The sequence below is a fragment of the Lissotriton vulgaris genome, unplaced genomic scaffold, assembly GCF_964263255.1.
Source record: "Lissotriton vulgaris unplaced genomic scaffold, aLisVul1.2 SCAFFOLD_314, whole genome shotgun sequence".
Lineage (NCBI taxonomy): Eukaryota > Metazoa > Chordata > Amphibia > Caudata > Salamandridae > Lissotriton > Lissotriton vulgaris.
The window spans coordinates 1305591-1328621 of record NW_028252733.1 but is presented as its reverse complement, the minus strand read 5'-3'; the positions used below and the strand labels follow the sequence as shown (position 1 = coordinate 1328621).

The following is a 23031-nucleotide window of genomic DNA, read 5'->3' as shown; positions in this document are numbered from 1 at the left end:
TTCAAGAAGGAAGACGTGAGTGGAGTTCGGCGTTCAGCAGGACGAGTCAGGAGGAGACACTGGTGGAAACCTTCCACATAACCCCATCGGATGGAGGAATCACGCGGGAGGATGTTGCATGGTCCAGAGAGGAGCACGGCAGAGGAACATTGTCAGAAGATGAACCGGACGAGCAACCAGACCCTTTGGGTTTTCGAGGGGCCGCGCACGTGAAAAACCCAAGCGGGGGGGGGGGGGCTGGACCCGAGGGGGAGAAAGCCTGACCGCTACAAACACACCCATCACTGGTGACGGTAGAGGAGGCAAATCCCTTCACCCCCCCACTCCCCCCTGGCTTCCTGCGATAACTGATATAGCTGAAAACCTGTTCCTTGAGCTCTTTTTTTCCTTCCTCTTGCCCCTTTGTTTTCTTCTTCCTCTTCCCCCTCCCCCCTTCCCTCCTGGTCATCACCACCAACGAGTACTGGTCCGAGTCTCTCCAGTCAACACCCAAGGGCTCAAGCTACGTCATACCAGCTAACCCACAGGAGAAGAAAAAAAACGGAATGGACTACGAGTCCCAGAATTCTTGGCGCTGAAGACTATCAGTCCCTCTGAACATCTTTCTTTTGTTAAATCAATAAATCCCTTAAAAACCACATAGTTGTCCTGGTCTGCTTCTCCACCGCACCACAGTGTGTGTGTACGAGTGTGTGAGATATTGTGTGTGAGAGAGCATTTTTAGTTTTGTTATGAATCTCCGTTATTAGTTGTGCTACTTACAGTTTGTGATACTGTGTCTGTGTGAGAGGAGTGTTACCTCCGGCTGGATATGTTGTGGCTATATTTTTCTTTGGCTTGTACACTGTGAAATAGAGCTTACATAAAAAAATAGAGCGTAGTATTGGGGTAGATTGATAGATTATGTAGTGATTTTTAACAAATAAATAATCTAGCCTTCCCGGAGATTACATTGAAATAAATGTTTATTTTTACTGCTATTGCACCCTGTTGTTGGATTTAGTGGTTAACAGTACCGAATATGCTACTTACCAGTATGCATCTGTTCTTGGCATGTAGGGCTGCTGACATTCATATCTGATTTAGAAAAGGGGGTGGTGATGAACAGAGTGTCTGAGTTAAACAGACCACTCTTACCCAGTCCAAAGATCAGGGGTTGATCCATCACCGTTATTTATCTCACTGCCCCATCCCAGCTCAGAACCTGGCTATATGCAAATCAGTCTGTCCCTGGCCCAGTGCATCATGGGAACAGGGCAGACTAAACTACCAAGCCAATTCTTCACCAGAAAGGAGACAAGCTACCGGGGACCGGTTTCTGGCATTTCAGCCTTCTTCGGCCCGGCTTGCTTGAATCCTGATGGAGCAGTGAGAAAGGGACTCATGTCTGAGTATACCCTGCCACACCTATAGTGGCCAAAAACGATTTAGAAAAGGGGGTGGTGATGAACAGAGTGTCTGAGTTAAACAGACCACTCTTACCCAGTCCAAAGATCAGGGGTTGATCCATCACCGTTATTTATCTCACTGCCCCATCCCAGCTCAGAACCTGGCTATATGCAAATCAGTCTGTCCCTGGCCCAGTGCATCATGGGAACAGGGCAGACTAAACTACCAAGCCAATTCTTCACCAGAAAGGAGACAAGCTACCGGGGACCGGTTTCTGGCATTTCAGCCTTCTTCGGCCCGGCTTGCTTGAATCCTGATGGAGCAGTGAGAAAGGGACTCATGTCTGAGTATACCCTGCCACACCTATAGTGGCCAAAAACGATTTAGAAAAGGGGGTGGTGATGAACAGAGTGTCTGAGTTAAACAGACCACTCTTACCCAGTCCAAAGATCAGGGGTTGATTCATCACCGTTATTTATCTCACTGCCCAATCCCAGCTCAGAACCTGGCTATATGCAAATCAGTCTGTCCCTGGCCCAGTGCATCATGGGAACAGGGCAGACTAAACTACCAAGCCAATTCTTCACCAGAAAGGAGACAAGCTACCGGGGACCGGTTTCTGGCATTTCAGCCTTCTTCGGCCCGGCTTGCTTGAATCCTGATGGAGCAGTGAGAAAGGGACTCATGTCTGAGTATACCCTGCCACACCTATAGTGGCCAAAAACGATTTAGAAAAGGGGGTGGTGATGAACAGAGTGTCTGAGTTAAACAGACCACTCTTACCCAGTCCAAAGATCAGGGGTTGATCCATCACCGTTATTTATCTCACTGCCCCATCCCAACTCAGAACCTGGCTATATGCAAATCAGTCTGTCCCTGGCCCAGTGCATCATGGGAACAGGGCAGACTAAACTACCAAGCCAATTCTTCACCAGAAAGGAGACAAGCTACCGGGGACCGGTTTCTGGCATTTCAGCCTTCTTCGGCCCGGCTTGCTTGAATCCTGATGGAGCAGTGAGAAAGGGACTCATGTCTGAGTATACCCTGCCACACCTATAGTGGCCAAAAACGATTTAGAAAAGGGGGTGGTGATGAACAGAGTGTCTGAGTTAAACAGACCACTCTTACCCAGTCCAAAGATCAGGGGTTGATCCATCACCGTTATTTATCTCACTGCCCCATCCCAGCTCAGAACCTGGCTATATGCAAATCAGTCTGTCCCTGGCCCAGTGCATCATGGGAACAGGGCAGACTAAACTACCAAGCCAATTCTTCACCAGAAAGGAGACAAGCTACCGGGGACCGGTTTCTGGCATTTCAGCCTTCTTCGGCCCGGCTTGCTTGAATCCTGATGGAGCAGTGAGAAAGGGACTCATGTCTGAGTATACCCTGCCACACCTATAGTGGCCAAAAACGATTTAGAAAAGGGGGTGGTGATGAACAGAGTGTCTGAGTTAAACAGACCACTCTTACCCAGTCCAAAGATCAGGGGTTGATCCATCACCGTTATTTATCTCACTGCCCCATCCCAGCTCAGAACCTGGCTATATGCAAATCAGTCTGTCCCTGGCCCAGTGCATCATGGGAACAGGGCAGACTAAACTACCAAGCCAATTCTTCACCAGAAAGGAGACAAGCTACCGGGGACCGGTTTCTGGCATTTCAGCCTTCTTCGGCCCGGCTTGCTTGAATCCTGAAGGAGCAGTGAGAAAGGGACTCATGTCTGAGTATACCCTGCCACACCTATAGTGGCCAAAAACGATTTAGAAAAGGGGGTGGTGATGAACAGAGTGTCTGAGTTAAACAGACCACTCTTACCCAGTCCAAAGATCAGGGGTTGATCCATCACCGTCATTTATCTCACTGCCCCATCCCAGCTCAGAACCTGGCTATATGCAAATCAGTCTGTCCCTGGCCCAGTGCATCATGGGAACAGGGCAGACTAAACTACCAAGCCAATTCTTCACCAGAAAGGAGACAAGCTACCGGGGACCGGTTTCTGGCATTTCAGCCTTCTTCGGCCCGGCTTGCTTGAATCCTGATGGAGCAGTGAGAAAGGGACTCATGTCTGAGTATACCCTGCCACACCTATAGTGGCCAAAAACGATTTAGAAAAGGGGGTGGTGATGAACAGAGTGTCTGAGTTAAACAGACCACTCTTACCCAGTCCAAAGATCAGGGGTTGATCCATCACCGTTATTTATCTCACTGCCCCATCCCAGCTCAGAACCTGGCTATATGCAAATCAGTCTGTCCCTGGCCCAGTGCATCATGGGAACAGGGCAGACTAAACTACCAAGCCAATTCTTCACCAGAAAGGAGACAAGCTACCGGGGACCGGTTTCTGGCATTTCAGCCTTCTTCGGCCCGGCTTGCTTGAATCCTGATGGAGCAGTGAGAAAGGGACTCATGTCTGAGTATACCCTGCCACACCTATAGTGGCCAAAAACGATTTAGAAAAGGGGGTGGTGATGAACAGAGTGTCTGAGTTAAACAGACCACTCTTACCCAGTCCAAAGATCAGGGGTTGATCCATCACCGTTATTTATCTCACTGCCCCATCCCAGCTCAGAACCTGGCTATATGCAAATCAGTCTGTCCCTGGCCCAGTGCATCATGGGAACAGGGCAGACTAAACTACCAAGCCAATTCTTCACCAGAAAGGAGACAAGCTACCGGAGACCGGTTTCTGGCATTTCAGCCTTCTTCGGCCCGGCTTGCTTGAATCCTGATGGAGCAGTGAGAAAGGGACTCATGTCTGAGTATACCCTGCCACACCTATAGTGGCCAAAAACGATTTAGAAAAGGGGGTGGTGATGAACAGAGTGTCTGAGTTAAACAGACCACTCTTACCCAGTCCAAAGATCAGGGGTTGATCCATCACCGTTATTTATCTCACTGCCCCATCCCAGCTCAGAACCTGGCTATATGCAAATCAGTCTGTCCCTGGCCCAGTGCATCATGGGAACAGGGCAGACTAAACTACCAAGCCAATTCTTCACCAGAAAGGAGACAAGCTACCGGGGACCGGTTTCTGGCATTTCAGCCTTCTTCGGCCCGGCTTGCTTGAATCCTGATGGAGCAGTGAGAAAGGGACTCATGTCTGAGTATACCCTGCCACACCTATAGTGGCCAAAAACGATTTAGAAAAGGGGGTGGTGATGAACAGAGTGTCTGAGTTAAACAGACCACTCTTACCCAGTCCAAAGATCAGGGGTTGATCCATCACTGTTATTTATCTCACTGCCCCATCCCAGCTCAGAACCTGGCTATATGCAAATCAGTCTGTCCCTGGCCCAGTGCATCATGGGAACAGGGCAGACTAAACTACCAAGCCAATTCTTCACCAGAAAGGAGACAAGCTACCGGGGACCGGTTTCTGGCATTTCAGCCTTCTTCGGCCCGGCTTGCTTGAATCCTGATGGAGCAGTGAGAAAGGGACTCATGTCTGAGTATACCCTGCCACACCTATAGTGGCCAAAAACGATTTAGAAAAGGGGGTGGTGATGAACAGAGTGTCTGAGTTAAACAGACCACTCTTACCCAGTCCAAAGATCAGGGGTTGATCCATCACCGTTATTTATCTCACTGTCCCATCCCAGCTCAGAACCTGGCTATTTGCAAATCAGTCTGTCCCTGGCCCAGTGCATCATGGGAACAGGGCAGACTAAACTACCAAGCCAATTCTTCACCAGAAAGGAGACAAGCTACCGTGGACCGGTTTCTGGCATTTCAGCCTTCTTCGGCCCGGCTTGCTTGAATCCTGATGGAGCAGTGAGAAAGGGACTCATGTCTGAGTATACCCTTGCTCATTGCACCATCAGGATTCAAGCAAACCGGGCCGAAGACGGCTGTAATGCCAGAAACCGGTTCCCGGGAGCTTGTTTCCTTCCCAGTGTAAGAATTGGCTTTTGTAGTTTGGTTTGCCCTGTTCCCATCATGCACTGGGACAGGAACAGACTAATTTGCATACAGCCAGGTTCTGAAACTGGGATGGTGCAGTGAGCTAAAAAACGGTGTTGGATCTAGCCCTGATCTCTTGACTGGGTGAGAGCTTTCTGCTTAATTCAGAGACTCTGTTCCTCACCACCCCTTGTTGTAAATATTTTTGTCCACCCTAAGCGTGGAAGGGTATTCTCAGATGTGAGACCCTTGCTCATTGCACCATCAGGATTCAAGCAAACCGGGCCGAAGACGGCTGTAATGCCAGAAACCGGTCCCCGGGAGCTTGTTTCCTTCCCAGTGTAAGAATTGGCTTTTGTAGTTTGGTTTGCCCTGTTCCCATCATGCACTGGGACAGGAACAGACTAATTTGCATACAGCCAGGTTCTGAAACTGGGATGGTGCAGTGAGCTAAAAAACGGTGTTGGATCTAGCCCTGATCTCTTGACTGGGTGAGAGCTTTCTGCTTAATTCAGAGACTCTGTTCCTCACCACCCCTTGTTGTAAATATTTTTGTCCACCCTAAGCGTGGAAGGGTATTCTCAGATGTGAGACCCTTGCTCATTGCACCATCAGGATTCAAGCAAACTGGGCCGAAGACGGCTGTAATGCCAGAAACCGGTCCCCGGGAGCTTGTTTCCTTCCCAGTGTAAGAATTGGCTTTTGTAGTTTGGTTTGCCCTGTTCCCATCATGCACTGGGACAGGAACAGACTAATTTGCATACAGCCAGGTTCTGAAACTGGGATGGTGCAGTGAGCTAAAAAACGGTGTTGGATCTAGCCCTGATCTCTTGACTGGGTGAGAGCTTTCTGCTTAATTCAGAGACTCTGTTCCTCACCACCCCTTGTTGTAAATATTTTTGTCCACCCTAAGCGTGGAAGGGTATTCTCAGATGTGAGACCCTTGCTCATTGCACCATCAGGATTCAAGCAAACCGGGCCGAAGACGGCTGTAATGCCAGAAACCGGTCCCCGGGAGCTTGTTTCCTTCCCAGTGTAAGAATTGGCTTTTGTAGTTTGGTTTGCCCTGTTCCCATCATGCACTGGGACAGGAACAGACTAATTTGCATACAGCCAGGTTCTGAAACTGGGATGGTGCAGTGAGCTAAAAAACGGTGTTGGATCTAGCCCTGATCTCTTGACTGGGTGAGAGCTTTCTGCTTAATTCAGAGACTCTGTTCCTCACCACCCCTTGTTGTAGACATTCATATCTGTGCATAGATCGCCGCCTAGTGTTGGGTCCGGATGATCGCACATTGTTGTCCTGGAAGAGTCTTCGAAGTATCACGAGATAGGTGGCTCCTCCCCTGGACTCCAGTGCGCATGGGCATCAACTCCATGCTCAGATTGTTTTTAGCCATTGTGGCCAAGATGGAGTGAAACTAAGTGAATGATGACCATGCTAGAAGTATGTGTGAATGCTGCAGCCGCTACAGGCGCCGGGGAGGAGGGCGGGCGATATGAATGTCAGCAGCCCTACATGCCAAGAACAGATGCATACTGGTAAGTAGCATATTCGGTTCGAGGCATGTGGGCTGCTGAATTCATATCTGTGCATAGAATACATAGCAGTCCCTCCATTAACGGCGGCCGCCCGTGCCAGCCGCAGCAGTTTGGAAAAGTGTTTTTAGAACAGCCTGCCCTACAGCTGCCTGCTGTTTGGAGTGCACATCAACACAGTAATGTTTTGTAAATGTGTGTGTGGTAGACCATGTGGCTGCTCTACATATGTCTTCCAAAGGAATATTTCCTAAGAAAGCCATGGAGGCCCCCAACTTTCGGGTGGAGTGGGCCCGTGGTGGAATGGTGAGAGTGCGATTGGCTTTCTGATAGCAGATCCGAATACATTTAACGATCCACCTGGCTATACCAGCCTTGGAAATGGGGTTACCTTTGTGTTGTGGCACAAAGGTAACAAATAGTTGTTTAGTCTTCCTAAAATCTTTGGTCCTATCAATGTAGTACATTAGGGCCCTTTTGACGTCAAGTGTGTGGAGCATTCTCTCCGCAAGTGACTCAAGATTTTGGAAGAACACAGGTAGTTCTATAGTCTGGTTGATATGGAACTGAGACACTACCTTAGGAAGGAATTTAGGGTTAGTGCGAAGCACCACCCTGTTAGAATGAATCTGAATAAATGGCTCTTGGATAGTTAGTGCCTGGAGTTCACTAACTCGTCGTAGCGACGTAATCACTATAAGGAAAGCCACTTTCCATGTCAAGAACTGAATCTCGCAGGAATGCAGTGGTTCCAAAGGGGGACCCATCAGCCTGGTGAGGACCACATTGAGACTCACTCGAGAGCTGGTGGCGTCCGCGGAGGAATGACTCGTTTGAGTCCTTCCAGAAAGGCTTTAATGGCAGGCACCCTGAAAAGTGAGAGGTGCTGTCTGTTTTGGAGATAAGCAGCCATTGCGGATAGATGTATACGAATGGAAGCATAGGCCAGATTACATTTGTACAGATGTAAGAGATAACAAATGATGTTTTGAATAGACGCATCCAGCGGGTTAATGTTGTGGTCTGCACAATAAATGACAAACCGCTTCCACTTCGCCTCATAGCATGCTCTGGTGGTGGGCTTCCTTGCCTCCCGGATGATGTCCATACAGTCAGGAGGTAAGTTGAGGTAGCCAAACTCTAAGACCTCAGGAGCCAGATCGCCAGGTTGAGCTGTTGCGGATCAGGATGCTGAATGTCGCCATGGCTCTGCGTCAAAAGCCTGGGTGTGAGGCGCAGCCTTTGATGCGGTACCACGGACAGTTCCAGAAACGTGGTGTACCATGGTTGGCGAGGCCACGTCGGAGCAACCAGGATGAGAGTCATCGAGTGCTGCTTCAGCTTGCGTGCCACCAGCGGTATTAGAGGTGCTGGGGGAAAAGCGTACACAAATTTGCCTGACCAGTTCATCCATACCGCATTGCCTTGCGACTGTGGGTGTGGAAACCTGGCGGCAAAGCTTCGGCATTTCGCGTTCTCCTTTGTGGCGAACAGGTCTATCTCTGGATGACCCCACCTTTGGTAGTACGGGTGGAGTACAGATGGATGTATCTCCCACTCGTGCATTTGGTGGCTGTACCTGCTGAGCAGGTCCGCCATCTGATTGTCCTTACCTGGGAGGTGTTCTGCCATGAGGAAGATGTTTCTCTGAATGGCCCACTTCCACATGCTCTGAGCCAGATGAGACACCTATGGAGAGTGTGTTCCTCCCTGTTTCTGAATGTAGTACATGGCCGTCATGTTGTCCGTCCGGATCAACATGACCTTGTTGCACAGATGTACTTTGACTGCTTTCATTGGCATGAAGATCGCCATCAGTTCTAGAACATTGATGTGCATCTTCCTTTGCTGTGGTGTCCATAGTCCCTGCACAGTGTAGTGGAGTACATGAGCTCCCCATCCCTGGAGAGAAGCGTCCATTGTCAGGATGATCTGTGGCACAGGCTCTTGGAACGGTCGTCCCTTGCAAAGGTTTTGTGGATTCCACCAATGCAGAGAGTTGTATGCCCGACCGCTCACCAACACTAGGTCCTTCAACTGTCCGTGAGCCTGAGTCCACTGACGTGCTAAGCACTTCTGAAGCGGACACATATGTAGTCTCGCGTGCGGGACTATGGAGATGCAGGAGGCCATCATGCCTATCAACTGCATGGACACACGCGCTGGAAGCGAGTGTTGAGGTCTGAATTTTTGTATCAGCGATTGAATGCTGCTGACCCTCACTGAATTTGGCTGTGCTGTGGCTGCCAGAGTGTTTATCGTCGCACCCAGATACTGCCGTATGTGGGCGGGTTGCAGGTGGGACTTTGGGTAATTCAGTGAGAATCCCAGATCGTGAAGAAGGTGAATGGTGTGGGACATGTGGGCGGCACACTGCTGGGCCGACTTTGCCTGGATGAGCCAGTCGTCCAGATGAGGGTAGACTTAAATGTTTTGTCTCCTTAGGTGTGCTGCCACCATCGCCAGGCACTTTGTAAACACCCTGGGTGCCGTGGTGACCCCGAAAGGCAGAACCTTGAACTGGTAATGCTGGTTGTGGATGGTGAACCGGAGGTATTTTTTGTGTGACGGGTGTAGCGGAATATGAAAATACGCATCCTTCAGATCCAAAGTTGCGAGAAAATCCCCCTGACTGAGCAACGGTAGGACCTGCTGCAGTCTCAGCATGTGAAAGTGCTTTGATAGGTTGTATTGATTGAGGGGTCTGAGGACCAGTATGGGTCTGAGGGACCCGTCCTCCTTTGGTATTAAGAAGTACAGTGAGTAAACTCCTGTGCCTCTTTCTTTCACAGGCACAAGCTCGACTGCCCCTTTTTGCAACAGGACGAGGACCTCCTGCTGCAATAAGTGCAAGTGCTCGGCGGACATAGGACGGTGTCTTGGGGGTATGTTGGGTGGAGTGGATGTTCACTCCAGACAATAACCGTACTGTATAAGCTGTGTGACCCACCTGTCGGTGGTGATGGACTTCCAGACTGGCAGGAACTGCTGAAGTCTCCCCCCAACCGGCGTTGCGTGGTCGGGGGGCAGTGACAAGGCGTCACTGTTTGTTAGTGGCGGAGGATCTGGAGTTGTTGTTTCCACGACCTCTGCCTTTGGCGCTGTTTCCACGATATCCACCTCGACATTTTTGGTGTCTGTGGTCTGCGTGTTGCCTTTATAGTACTGTGTGGTTTGGGAGAGCTGGCCTCTGGAAACACCTCTAGTGCTTGAGCGACGAAAAGAACCACCCCTGAACTGCTGGGACTGCAGAGCCCCCATGGACTTCGCAGTTTGTGTCCTTGGTGATCTTCTCCAAGGTGGTGTCCACCTCTGGGCCAAATAAATGATCAGGGTTTACTGTCTGATTAAGAATTGTGGTCTGTATCTCCGGCTTAAATCGTGAGATTCTGAGCCAGGCATGTCGTCTCAGCATGACACTAGTGTTGATAGCTCTGGCCGCGGTGTCAGCCGTGTCCAGTGCACATTTAATAGAAGCATTGGATATCAGCTTCCCCTCTTGGATGAGCATCTCAGCTGCCTCTTTTTATTCGTCTGGCAGGTGCTGCAACAGGGTCTCCAGTGTGTCATAGTGTGCCCTGTCATACCTTGCTAGAAGTGCTTGTGTATTTGAAATGCGCCAGATATTGGCTGCTTGAGCTGCCACCCTTTTCCCTGATGCCTCAAACACCTTAGATTCTTTATCTGGGGGAGGAGCATCACCCGTTGTTTGTGAATTAGCACTCTTCCGGGCATTAGAAACAACAAGAGAGTCCAAAGGCAACTGTCCCTTGATGTAAGTAGGGTCACTAGGTGCCGGTTTATACTTTTTCTCAATTCTAGGGTTTATCACTCTGGCTCTCGTAGGCTCTTTAAAGATCTCCCCAGCATGCTTCAAGACACCCTTCAACATAGGCAGAGTCTTGACAGTCCTCTCTGAGACGGAAAAGGTGTCAAAAAGAAAGTCCACTTCAATGGGGTCAGCATGGAGCTGGACGTCATGATTTTTAGCTGCCCTTTCAATGAGGGCATTAAACGCTGCTGAATCCTCTGTAGGCGATGTTTTCACAGCATACATTTGAGTGTCTGAGGTAGAGTAAGGATCACCTGGGTCAGCACCAGCTGCCCAGGGTTCATTGGTATCATCTGGCTCAGTGTAGACAGGATAGCTGTACTCATCATCATCATCATCATCACCTTCCCCAGCGTCCACATCTGAATAAGTGGGTGAGACATCATGGCCATGTGGAGAAATTGCTTCCACAAGAACAGGAGTTGAAGTGGAAGCCACCTTTTTCTTCAGTGGAATTTATAGGACTCCATTGGCTGTTCCGGGGCAATTTACCGCTTATGAAGGGAAAGTCTGCCTGTTTCTGCATCGATAAAATGTTCTTGCTGTTCTTCCAACTAAGATTGTCGATGTTTTAAGGCCAGGACCACCGTCGTCGACTTCGGCACCGAGGACACCTTCTCGGGCACGTTGGTGACCATCCTAGGGGTGAAAGCCTTTGGCGCCACTTTCGGCGGCAACGTGAAGTGAATGGGCGGCGACGCTTTCTGAGGTTTAGCGACAGGCTTCGAAGGTGGAGGATCTTGAGGCCTTGTCCTTGATGCGCTTCAGGGAGTCCGCCACTTACTTGGAGAAAGAGGCGGACGGCTGCGTCGAGTCGACGGAATCCTTCGAGGCACCACTAGGCGTGGACTCGTGGGTTGGGCCGCTCTTGGCCTTGTCTTGTCGGCACAGAGTCTTGAGAGTCTTTGGATCACCGAGCCCTTGGTCGGTGTCGACCGTCTTCGGCGCCGATTTGCTCGGCTCGACTGCCTTGACCTTTGTTTCCGGCGTGCCAGACTTAGTCTTGACGCCCTTGAGCTGTTTCTTCGGATCGACAACGCCCTTTTGCTTCGTCGGTGCCGATAGGTCCGAGGGCTTCGATCCGACCAAAGCAATACGCACTTTTGGTTTCGAGGGGGGCACCAGTGCTTTCACTTGCGTCGAGACCGGTGTCTTCACTTTCGGTTTCGATTTCGCAGGGTGCGGCTCAATAGCAATGTCCGTAGCAGAGCCCGAAGGCGGGGCCGTAGAACCCGCTGGAAGATCTTGGGTAAGGCCTAGTGGCGATCCCTCGACTTGAGCCTTTTGAAGCGTTTCGGCCCCAATGTCAGTTTGAGTTAGCTCATCGCTCGAGCGGTCTTCCATGGCCCCAAAGGCCCCATCGTCTTCTCCTACCTCGTCGACGACTTCTTCCGCTTCGAGCAATTCAACGTCCGGGTCATCGTTGTAGTCGACCTCCGACGCGGGATTCGACAGGTTCTCACTAACTTCCCGGTCAGCTCCCTCATCATCCCCGGCATCGAATATGTTCACAGGCGCCGGTGCAGTATGCTGGGCCTCCTGGCGTGCAGCTCGACGATGCATAAGAGTCTTCTTGGATCGAAATCGTGAACAATCCGTGCAGCTGGCTTCATCATGATCTGGCGACAGACACTTGTTGCACACCGGGTGGACGTCGATGTGAGGATACTTGGAGTTGCACACGGGACATCTTTTGAATGGACTCCGGTCCATGATGGTCCGTCAATAAGGTCTGTGGCGTCGACTGGGCCTTCAGCGTCGAAAGCACGCGGCTCTCTGGAATCCGGCTCGGAACCGAGCTGGAAGAATCGGGCACCGAACGCAAGACTATACTGACGAAAAAACTAAAGGCCTTTTGGCCTTAAGAAAGTTTTATATTGATTCAGACTAGAGTGAACCAATATACATCCGAACCCAATGGCGAAAAAAAACAATCTGAGGATGGAGTCGATGCCCATGCGCACTGTAGTCCAGGGTAGGAGCCACCTATCTCGTGATACTGCACAGATATGAATTCAGCAGCCCACATGCCTCGAACATATCATTATGCAGCTGTGTTATAAAGTGTTTTTTAATTATGTCTGAGCGAGATGCTGTTACAGTGCTACCGGCGCAAGTACGTCTTTTGTGAGTGAGGTAAAAAAAAAATCACAGATGGGTAGCTTTTCTAAAAGAATTGAGCATACCGTCTGAAGTTTTTAGAAATCGCCTCAGAGTGGAGAAGTTAAGTAAGGGGGATGTGTGTGTCTAGCTTCTGCTCTACTGGCGCAGTGTCTAAAACTTTAAATTAAAAGAGGATGTCTATGTGTGTGTCTTGTGATCAACTGGCGGCTCGGCAATGTTTACAGCGAACCCATGCAAATGCAAAGGCATCAATCAATCCGGAAGGCTCGGTCTGCCTTCTGTCCCACTGGCGTCACTTGTGTACTGCCTGTGAAGCACTTGCTAATGTAGCATGCTAATCTAAGTGGCTTTAGCGACAATACTACGCTTTCAATGTTATATGTAAGTGTAATATTTTAGCTGTGCATGTTTAAATCAAAGTTGGTTTGTCCTGGCACTTTTGTTCTTGTTGCAGGATATACCTGTGAACGCTTTTTAAAAAATGTTGCCGCTGTGAGACCAAGGATTTATGTCAGAAGTATTTTGTGACACCTTTTACTGTTACTGTGGGCCCCAAAAAATATCGAACAGCTTCAGGATGGTAAATGCTGTGCACTTTTGCATTGTTATGTGTGAAAGGAAGGGATAATTAGGGTTTGTCTGGAAACACGAAGTCGTGGGCATCAGATACTATGACATGATTTGAGCATTTAATGGGCCACGTCATCCTTTCTTTCCAAAACTAGGAAGAGACATATGCTTGCAGTATAGGAAACGATCAGTAGAAGGAAGAGGGGCACACTTATTTATAATTAAGCAAGTCAGACCAAACACACTGCTTTTAAAAAACAAACACAATGGCACATTCAGGATATTTAAGTTAGTTAATACAGCACGATTGCAAAATACTTTCAGAAGCAGCAACAAAGGTGTTATATGCAGTTTTTTTAAAGGCCAGTTCTTCACTATGCAAAATTACCTTAACATTCTAGAATGCCAGGACGCTACCTTGCGAAACAGCTGTAGCCTTTATAAATGGGCATTACAATTCAATACACTCCAAAATATTCAACTAGGTAGACATGTACCTACTTTCCATTTTTCAAAGTGGCTAAAAAGGACATTTAGCTAGGAAATAGCTACCTGCCTAGAACTCGAACACTTTAGGAATATGTTGGACTACTTTCAGTTCACAGAAAACTAGATGACAAAGAAGGTGAATAACTACAATGCTCAAACTGCTGCATAAAACATTAGGTTAAACTGCAGCGCTTGTAGCGGACTTGCAGTTAGCATCTCTAGAAACGTGGTGAACATCCTTTGTGATTGCAGACAGGAGGCATATGCACCAGCAGTGTGTGTGAGGCAGCACAGTGTGTGTGAGGCAGCACAGTGTGTGTGAGGCAGCACAGTGTGTGTGAGGCAGCACAGTGTGTGTGAGGCAGCACAGTGTGTGTGAGGCAGCACAGTGTGTGTGAGGCAGCACAGTGTGTGTGAGGCAGCAGTGTGTGTGTGTGAGGCAGCAGTGTGTGTGTGTGAGGCAGCAGTGTGTGTGTGTGTGAGGCAGCAGAGTGTGTGTGTGAGGCAGCAGAGTGTGTGTGTGAGGCAGCACAGTGTGTGTGTGTGTGAGGCAGCACAGTGTGTGTGAGGCAGCACAGTGTGTGTGAGGCAGCACAGTGTGTGTGAGGCAGCACAGTGTGTGTGAGGCAGCACAGTGTGTGTGAGGCAGCACAGTGTGTGTGAGGCAGCACAGTGTGTGTGAGGCAGCACAGTGTGCGTGAGGCAGCACAGTGTGCGTGAGGCAGCACAGTGTGTTTGAGGCAGCACAGTGTGTGTGAGGCAGCACAGTGTGTGTGAGGCAGCACAGTTTGTGTGAGGCAGCACAGTGTGTGTGAGGCAGCACAGTTTGTGTGAGGCAGCACAGTTTGTGTGAGGCAGCACAGTTTGTGTGAGGCAGCACAGTTTGTGTGAGGCAGCACAGTTTGTGTGAGGCAGCACAGTTTGTGTGAGGCAGCACAGTTTGTGTGAGGCAGCACAGTGTGTGAGGCAGCAGTGTGTGTGAGGCAGCAGTGTGTGTGAGGCAGCAGTGTGTGTAAGACAGCAGTGTGTGTGAGGCAGCAGTGTGTGTAAGACAGCAGTGTGTGTGAGGCAGCAGTGTGTGTAAGACAGCAGTGTGTGTAAGACAGCAGTGTGTGTGAGACAGCAGTGTGTGTGAGACAGCAGTGTGTGTGAGACAGCAGTGTGTGTGAGACAGCAGTGTGTGTGAGACAGCAGTGTGTGTGAGACAGCAGTGTGTGTGAGACAGCAGCGTGTGAGGCCTAAAGGCGTGTGAGGCCTAAAGGCGTGTGAGGCCTAAAGGCGTGTGAGGCCTAAAGTAGTGTGAGGCCTAAAGTAGTGTGAGGCCTGAAGCTGTGTGAGGGCGCACTGTGAGGCCTGAAGCTGTGTGAGGGCGCACTGTGAGGCCTGAAGCTGTGTGAGGGCGCACTGTGAGGCCTGAAACTGTGTGAGGGCGCACTGTGAGGCATGAAGCTGTGTGAGGGCGCACTGTGAGGCATGAAGCTGTGTGAGGGCGCACTGTGAGGCCTGAAGCTGTGTGAGGGCGCACTGTGAGGCCTGAAGCTGTGTGAGGGCGCACTGTAGCTGTGTGAGGGCGCACTGTGAGGCCTGAAGCTGTGTGAGGGCGCACTGTGAGGCCTGAAGCTGTGTGAGGGCGCACTGTGAGGCCTGAAGCTGTGTGAGGGCGCACTGTGAGGCCTGAAGCTGTGTGAGGGCGCACTGTGAGGCCTGAAGCTGTGTGAGGGCGCACTGTGAGGCCTGAAGCTGTGTGAGGGCGCACTGTGAGGCCTGAAGCTGTGTGAGGGCGCACTGTGAGGCCTGAAGCTGAGTGAGGGCGCACTGTGAGGCCTAAAACTGTGTGAGAGAGGCTAGTGTGTGTAAGAAATAGCAGTGTGTGTGATCGACAACTGTGTGATAGACAGCAGTTTGTATGAGACACAGTTTGTATGAGACACAGCATTGTGTGTGTGGTAGTGAGCATGGTGGGTGAGATGCAACATTGTGTGTGTGGTAGTGAGAGCATGGTGGGTGAGATGCAGCATTGTGTGTGTGGTAGTGAGAGCATGGTGGGTGTGATGCACACAATGCTGAGTGGTAGTGAGAGCAGGGTGTGTAAGAGATATAGTAGTGTGAGAGATACAGCAATGTGAGAGAGTAAGTAGTGTGATATTTCTATATTGTATATGTTGCGTGTTGCAAACTGATAGCGTTGGCTATATTATCTGTTGTTTAGGTGCAGTGGTGACATGTGTGCGTTTATAGAGAGAGCAACTTGGATGTTTTTTTTTGTTTGTTGAAAGTGAAGCTGAATTAGAGTTTTTTTGAAATTGAGAAAGGCCTTGTTTGTTTCGTGTTGGATAATGAAAGTACAATGTTTATTGTGCCCAAGTGGAACTTGCGTTATGTGTAATGTGGAAAGTAATATTAGATGTTAAGTCACTAGTATGTGCGCGCTCATCCTAATGTGAAACATAGTATATTTTGTACCTTGAATGTGTTTTTGGGAGTGTCTGAGAGTGTTCGAGTTACACGTATAATATATGTTATTAGCTAGCAAGTTTAAATTATGACGGATTTCTGTGTGTGGTATTTATTATATTGTCGGCTTAGTGTGTGTACTGTTAACATGCCAAACGAGTAAACTGGGAATGAATCTAATGCTCGAGCTGCTGCATAAAACGTTAGGTTAAACTGCAGCGCTTGTAGCGGACTTACAGAATCCTTCGGATGGCAAATGGTGATCACTTTTTCGGCCGCTCTGATGTTCTCAGTGGCCACGCGGCTGACTGAGAACATCAAAGCGGCCACAAAAGTGATCACGCAGGTTGACAAATGGTACGTGCACCCTGCGTACATGCACTGCTCCGCCTGCAGTCTTTGGGAGCACTTTCAAAAGCCCCTTACTAAATGTCTCGCAAAGCATCGCTTACGCGTTAGCTAGGCGAGACCTAAAAAACCTTTATTAAAGTAAATGCCACTGTAAACTGTCAAGGAAATCTAAAAACATATCTTTGCATCAGAAAAATATTAGACACAATCACTACTTCCAAACAAATATTCAACACCAACCTTATTGATGAAGCTAGATTTTCCAACGTTGGGGTATCCACACAAGAGAAGGGTTCTAGTGTTGGGGTCAATAGTAGGCAGACGGGACAGATGTTGACGCACTATGAACAAACAAGTCCAACATAAGCATCATAAATCTTGGAGACAAAATATACATACATCCTGGTGGCATGGCCAAGGACAGTTTCATACATCTTGCACAACAGAACAGGTTTATCAAACAGCCTATGAAGCTTGTAGTCCACTAAAAATACTAACTTCCAACAAGAATGAATTGGCTGTGTCGAGAGAAATTCTGCTGTCGTCAGAATACTGTCCATTCGATACTCAACAATTATTGAGTAAAAAGTACTGAAGCATGCATTTGACAACTCTAAGAAGCTGGGAGTTGGTCATTACGAACTCCATAGTACCATAATGGCTTTACTGAATGGGAAGTTTGGTATCAAATTTCACAGCACATTAAACCCACACTGATGCCAGTGTGGGGCTTAATGAAAAATGCACTCAAGAGGGCATCTTAGAGACGCCCCCTGAAAAACGACCAGCCTCTGGTAGGTTCCCTGACTGGTACACACCAGCCTGCCACTGCAACAAGATTTCTGGAACTCTGGGGTAGGAGCCTTCGCTCCCTGAGCCCAGAAACAAAGCCTTTCCTGGGAGGAGGTGGTCACACCTCACCCAGGCCAGGGAGAGCCTTCGGTGGAAGGGAGCTTCAAAGGCCTTGCTGCCTTTGCAATGTGACCCCTCTCCTGCTAACAAGAGCAGGCCCCCTTCCTGTCTCACCACCTTTTGGTGGAAAGACAGGTGGGAAAACTTAGCCAGCCCAGAAGGTGTGCCCACCTCTGCCAACCCTAGCCCTCAGGTGGGGGAGGAGAGGTTAAGCCCTCTATTTAGTGCCGCTATGGCATTAGGATTAGGGATTGTGCTCACTCCCCCACATGGGTGAGCACACCAAGGGTGTAGTCACCCAAAGGTCAGTAACCCATTGGCTACTGACCTCTAGACCCCTAAAATGCCCCCTAAATACAGTATTTAGAGGGCAGCCATGAACCAGGAAGAGAGATTCCCGCAACCTACAAAGACGGACAAAAGACGACTCCCAGCAGAGGAGACTGCAGAGAACTGACTTGGCCCCATGCCTACCGGCAAGTCAACAATTTCCAGAGAACCTGCGCTAGAAGTTGCCCCGTCCTGCAGTCAGCAACCTCCAGAACCCTGGGAGGACTGACTGCCTTTAACAAAGACCAGATCTCCTGTGAAAAGCAGCTCTGTTAAAAAACAAACGGCCAAGAAAGAGTCTGAGCTTGCTTAGAATAAAGAAACCAGACGCCTGGAACCGCCACTGCACAAAAACGCCTATGGCCGGAGTCCGAGTGGCCCACTGGTCCCAGCGAGGTCCCCCAGCGCTCCAGAGTCCGAGTCCACCGTGAGGGGACCCCTCCAGGACTCCCAGACGTCACCTGCAGCCTCCGCACAGAGACCCCCCGACCCCACCTGCGAGTGGCCCGGTTAGGTGAAATCCGACCTCAAAAGACACCACTGGCCCTGCACCCTTGGAGAAACGAACCGGATGTGCACGAACATCCCCGAGCCCTCCAACTTACCTGCCCAGCTGTTGGTTCCTCCCAGAACTCTTTCTGGACCGAGACTGCAGCTAAAAACCAAAACGAGAATCCCCATTGAAAAGAACAGGGCACCCAATGCCAAAACAGCACCCTGCCGCCCCTATGCCGCGGCAGGTGCATCATATGTGCTAACTTGGATCCCCCTTTGCCCTGAGCCTAACACCAGGAGCTTTGCTCGCACAACTTTGTGGCCTGCTGGTGAGCAGCCACCAACCGGAGGCCTCCAATCCCCCATTGGATAACACTGGGCCTCAGTAATCCGCACCCGGCCGCCCTGGTGCTGCTGAGGGTATTTCAAGAGTGCATCATTGACCCTGGGGGAACCCTCATTCATACACCAGAAACTCTACCCCAAAGACCGAGTACTGTTAAACGATAACTTCATTTCTCGCCATAGGAATACAGTGACCGTTTTCCCTTGAAAAATGTTCTAGGTGTGGAGTTGATTTGTATGAAAACCTGAAAAACTATAACTGTACAAAATTGATTTTACTTACCTTGTCTGTAGGAAGTGTCCTAGTGTGATATCTAGGCATATCACACTGAGTAGAAAAAGTAACTTAAAAAGTAATCAGAAAAGTAACTGAAGAGTAGTCTGAAAAGTAATTTCGACATTTTGTATTGCCTGTGTTTGTCAATTGCATTTGAGTCTGCATTCAATTGTCGGACATTGCATGGGATTTTGCAAAGCATTTATTTCACTTACCTGTGCCAGGCTTGGCTTGGCTTGGTTCTAGAAATAAATAACTTATTATGTGTATACAGACTAAATTGGTCTGAGTTCTGTCTTTGATTGTGTGACCTTGTTTGCTGATTGAGTGTGTACAGCAAGTGCTCAACACAACTGTTAGAAGGTGGTTCTGACATTCTGGGCCACCCGGATTTTTTGCTTTTTGAGCACCTATTTGTCTTTTACTGTGGGAGAGCCTCTTAAATTGGGACTCACCCACAGTGAACTCATGAACAGACTGCATGTGGATTTTACTGGTGACCCCCTAGCTGGACTAGGCCGCTGCGCAGCACCGGGAGTAAGGGGCACCGGGCTGGTTACATGCAGACACATGTGTACATGCGTGTGCACACGTGTACGGGCTGCGCAGAGGAGATTTCTGGAGTGTGCAGCCCAGGAGCAGCTACGCAGTGAATGGTGTGGCAGGACTTATGCAGAATTGGGTGGTGACATGGAATAGGCTTTATACACTGGGAAGACAAAGGTCAGGGAAAGTCAGTGTGTTTTACTGTGTTTTTCACTTCATTATTCCCCTATGGGGATATGAAGCCATGGGCTAGATTAACTTTCCTAAGGCCTACAGATTACAGACACGCACTAAAGTCCACTGTAACGAGTGTGAGAACAAGTATTCGGCAGAGTCCAAAGTCAAATTTGTACTGCTTTTGGGTCATCCAGAAATGTCATATTTCTCTGAGTCAGCCATAACCATGGCCTGGCTGGGGGCTGACCTCAGCAGGCTGGATAGATAACCTTTCTTCCAAGAGCTAAGGCCTCCTCTCCAAGGAATGAGAAGATGGCTGGAGCTACAGGCTCATCCATCAGCAGCTGTCACCGGGTGCCAGGCACCAGGCTGCACAAGGTAGAAAGCAGCTCTGGGGGGATGGGGCTTTCAGAGACAATGTGGCAGGAGATCCTAGACGACGCCATTTTGACCAAACCCAGAGGCCTGGGCAAGCAGGAGGGAGCAGGGGCAGTGAAGTGATGTGTCGCTGTTTGATAGGACAAACAGACTTCCTGCCAGCCCCCTACCCAAAATTTTAAAAAGTTTTTGCACAAAAAGAGAAGCTCTCTGGGGTGTGGTCTGCTGAGGCAGAGGGTGCTGGAGGTGGGCGCAGTGGGAAGGAGGAACCTCCTGACTGCCCCAGGCTCCTGAAAAGCACCAGGAGAAGAGACCAGGACCTGTGGCCTAGGAGGAGAGCCAGGCGAAAGGCTGGTGCAGGGAGCCAGTGAAGAGAGGTCCCTGCTGAATCCCCCCTCTCCGAGACCCAGAGGGCGAAAGAGAGTTCTCCCAGTGGGTGGGGAGCGCCACCAGGAGCAAGGAGAGGCCAAGATCACCAAAATCAAACTCCTGGGGGCTGAGATATGCCCCCCAGAAGGTGGGCGACCTTTGACCTCTGCCATGACAAAGCGCGTGGGGCTCCGCCGCCGGGCCAGAAAATGCCCCGGGGTGGGTCAGGTCCCGGGGGCTGCCCCCATGAGAAGTAAAGTCGGACGTGCCGTCAAGCACCCCGTGAAGGTACCCCCCGCGGGGTGCCAGGAGCCCACCCTTACCCCCGCTGAATATGAGGCCAGAGAGTGCCGTCGGGCCCGCCGCAAAGATGTGCCGGGGGAGGGGCCAGGTATCACAACTCCGGACCCCGTGTCAGGAAAGAGGCGGGGGAGAGCAGTCGCGTTCCCAACGAAGATCAAAGTCAGGAGCGCTCCGTCGCCCCTGCGAAAGTTTGGCCAAGGGCCCGGGACTCCACCCCCGGGCCCGAAGAAGAAGAGGAGCAGGGGGCGGGGAGCACCGTCGCACTCCCACAGAGCGGTCTCGAGGGGCCTGGGACCCCATTACCAGGCACTGAATCAAAGCCGGGGATTTTCCTGCAGGGAGGTGCCAGGAGCCCACCCTGGCCCCCGACGAAGAAGTGAAGGACGGGGAGCGCCGGCGCGCTCCCTGCAAAGGTGAGCAGAGGGGCCCGGGACCCCATCTCCGGGCCCCGAAGTGCGGGAAGGAGGGGGAGGGCCGTCGCACTCTCCCGAGGCCCGCGCAGGCTTCCGTGTCTGCCCGCCAGAGCAGGCAGGCCAATTCTGCACAGCCGACTCCTGTGGCAGCACGCGAGGGTGCTAGCCGGGCGGGGACAGCCATGGGTGGGATCCCTGGACTGCCCTCCAATGGGAAGGCCTGCGGGGGTCCTGGGACCCCGATGAGACCCAGGAAAGGTGCCAGAGGCCCCACTGGGCCCCCAAAAACGAGCAGAGCGGCCGGGGGTGGGCTCCCTGTGCTGCTTACACTCATCAGGGTGTCCGCGTGGGACCGGGCTCCCCACCGAGCACTGGATGTGGCGTGAAGCGCCAGGAGGACAGGCAGCGCGGCTCTCCTCAGAGCAGCGGCTCTGCTCTAATATTCAAGAGCCGGGGAAAAGAGCGTCCCATAATGCTTTGCAGAGCCGGAGGCCTGCATGTAAAAATGCCTGTTTTTCTGCGGGTGGTGGCCCCAGGAGGACGGGGTCACCACAAGGTGGGTGTAGAGATGCAGGGGGAACTGCACGAGAACGCAGTCTCCCGCAGCACGAAAAAAGGAAGACCCATTCCCTAAGTCTTTTAGGGACTGGAAAAGAATTACCCCTCAAGGGCTCAGCCAGCAATTTAACACCTCCTGGGCTGGAACTTTTGTTCTACAGCTAGGGGTGTATGGAGATGTGCATCAAGGAGTGAAGGGTTGAGTGGGGGATGTCTAGAGAAGGGCATCCCTGCAGGTGAAGAGGCGTAATTGCATCAGAACTGCATTTACTAAGGTTATTGCTTTTAGAGGGACTTAAGGTCACATGTGTAACGTGAAGTACCTGTGTAAGGTTATGTTGCTAGGGTGTCTGGCTGTATATGCGTAATCCTAGGATTTCATCTGTGATGCCTTTAGGGGCTGGAATTGCAATGCACAAATGTGATGAGTACCGTCATTCTACAGTGATGCTTAAACACGTATTTTTGCTGCTGCGCTTAGGTGAAGAACCCAGACTGTTACCCCTTAAGATTTGAAGGTGTATACTTCATAGTCAGTAGGAAATGCTTAGTCAGGGTTGTGTGTCACCAGGCCAGGTGTACCTATTTTAAATGCTTGGTAATGGGGTGGGTCGCCGCTGGGATGATGCCAGTGCGCAGGGCACTTGCTCCTGGTTATGTTTAACTAACTGCATTTGGGGGCAAGATGATGTGCATACATGGGAGTGGTGGTACTAGACCCCACCCCCTGCGGAGGAGTGGAGATGTTATGCAATGTCACAAAGTAATTCCAACAGCTTACGTATATTTGTAAATTGGTGCATAGTATTGAGCAGTGTGTGTTTAATAAATGTACTCTTACTTATATAAAGCAAAGTACAGACTGGACAATCAATTATTGAGTGTTACTGCTGCACACCTGTAAAGGCAATTTAGTAGCCGACACCACCTCCCTTGAGTAAGCCTCAGATTGCTCTGCAATGCTTCATTCAGATGCTACAATTTGGGTGTTTGGTTCCCAGTGAAGGACAAACCTAGTCATGTTGTTTGTGAAGGCCTCACAGATACTGCTTCATTTTCCAACAACTACCCTCTGATAAAGCCTTACTGCTCGCCCACAAGTAGAGAAATTGTGTTATTTATTTTCACCTCTGCCTGCCTTTGGGGTTCCACTGGACTCTATGCACACTTTACCTCATTTTGGTATGGGATATACAGAGCCAGATTCCTACAGTAGGTTCAGGGAAATGAGGCTTTGTTTAGAGCATGCCTTATACCACAGCAATGACTTTCCTGAA

General features: G+C 50.3%; 1 protein-coding gene across 1 annotated transcript in view; it reads right to left on the bottom strand.

Annotated features, from left to right (window-relative positions):
- The window catches only part of GTPBP4 (GTP binding protein 4), a 211195-nt gene that overhangs the window by 122755 nt on the left and 65409 nt on the right, over positions 1-23031 (bottom strand). Inside the window, exon 5 of the mRNA XM_086951152.1 lies at positions 16892-16992. Coding sequence (XP_086807278.1) covers positions 16892-16992 — 101 coding nt within the window. The remainder of the gene's footprint in view (positions 1-16891; positions 16993-23031) is intronic.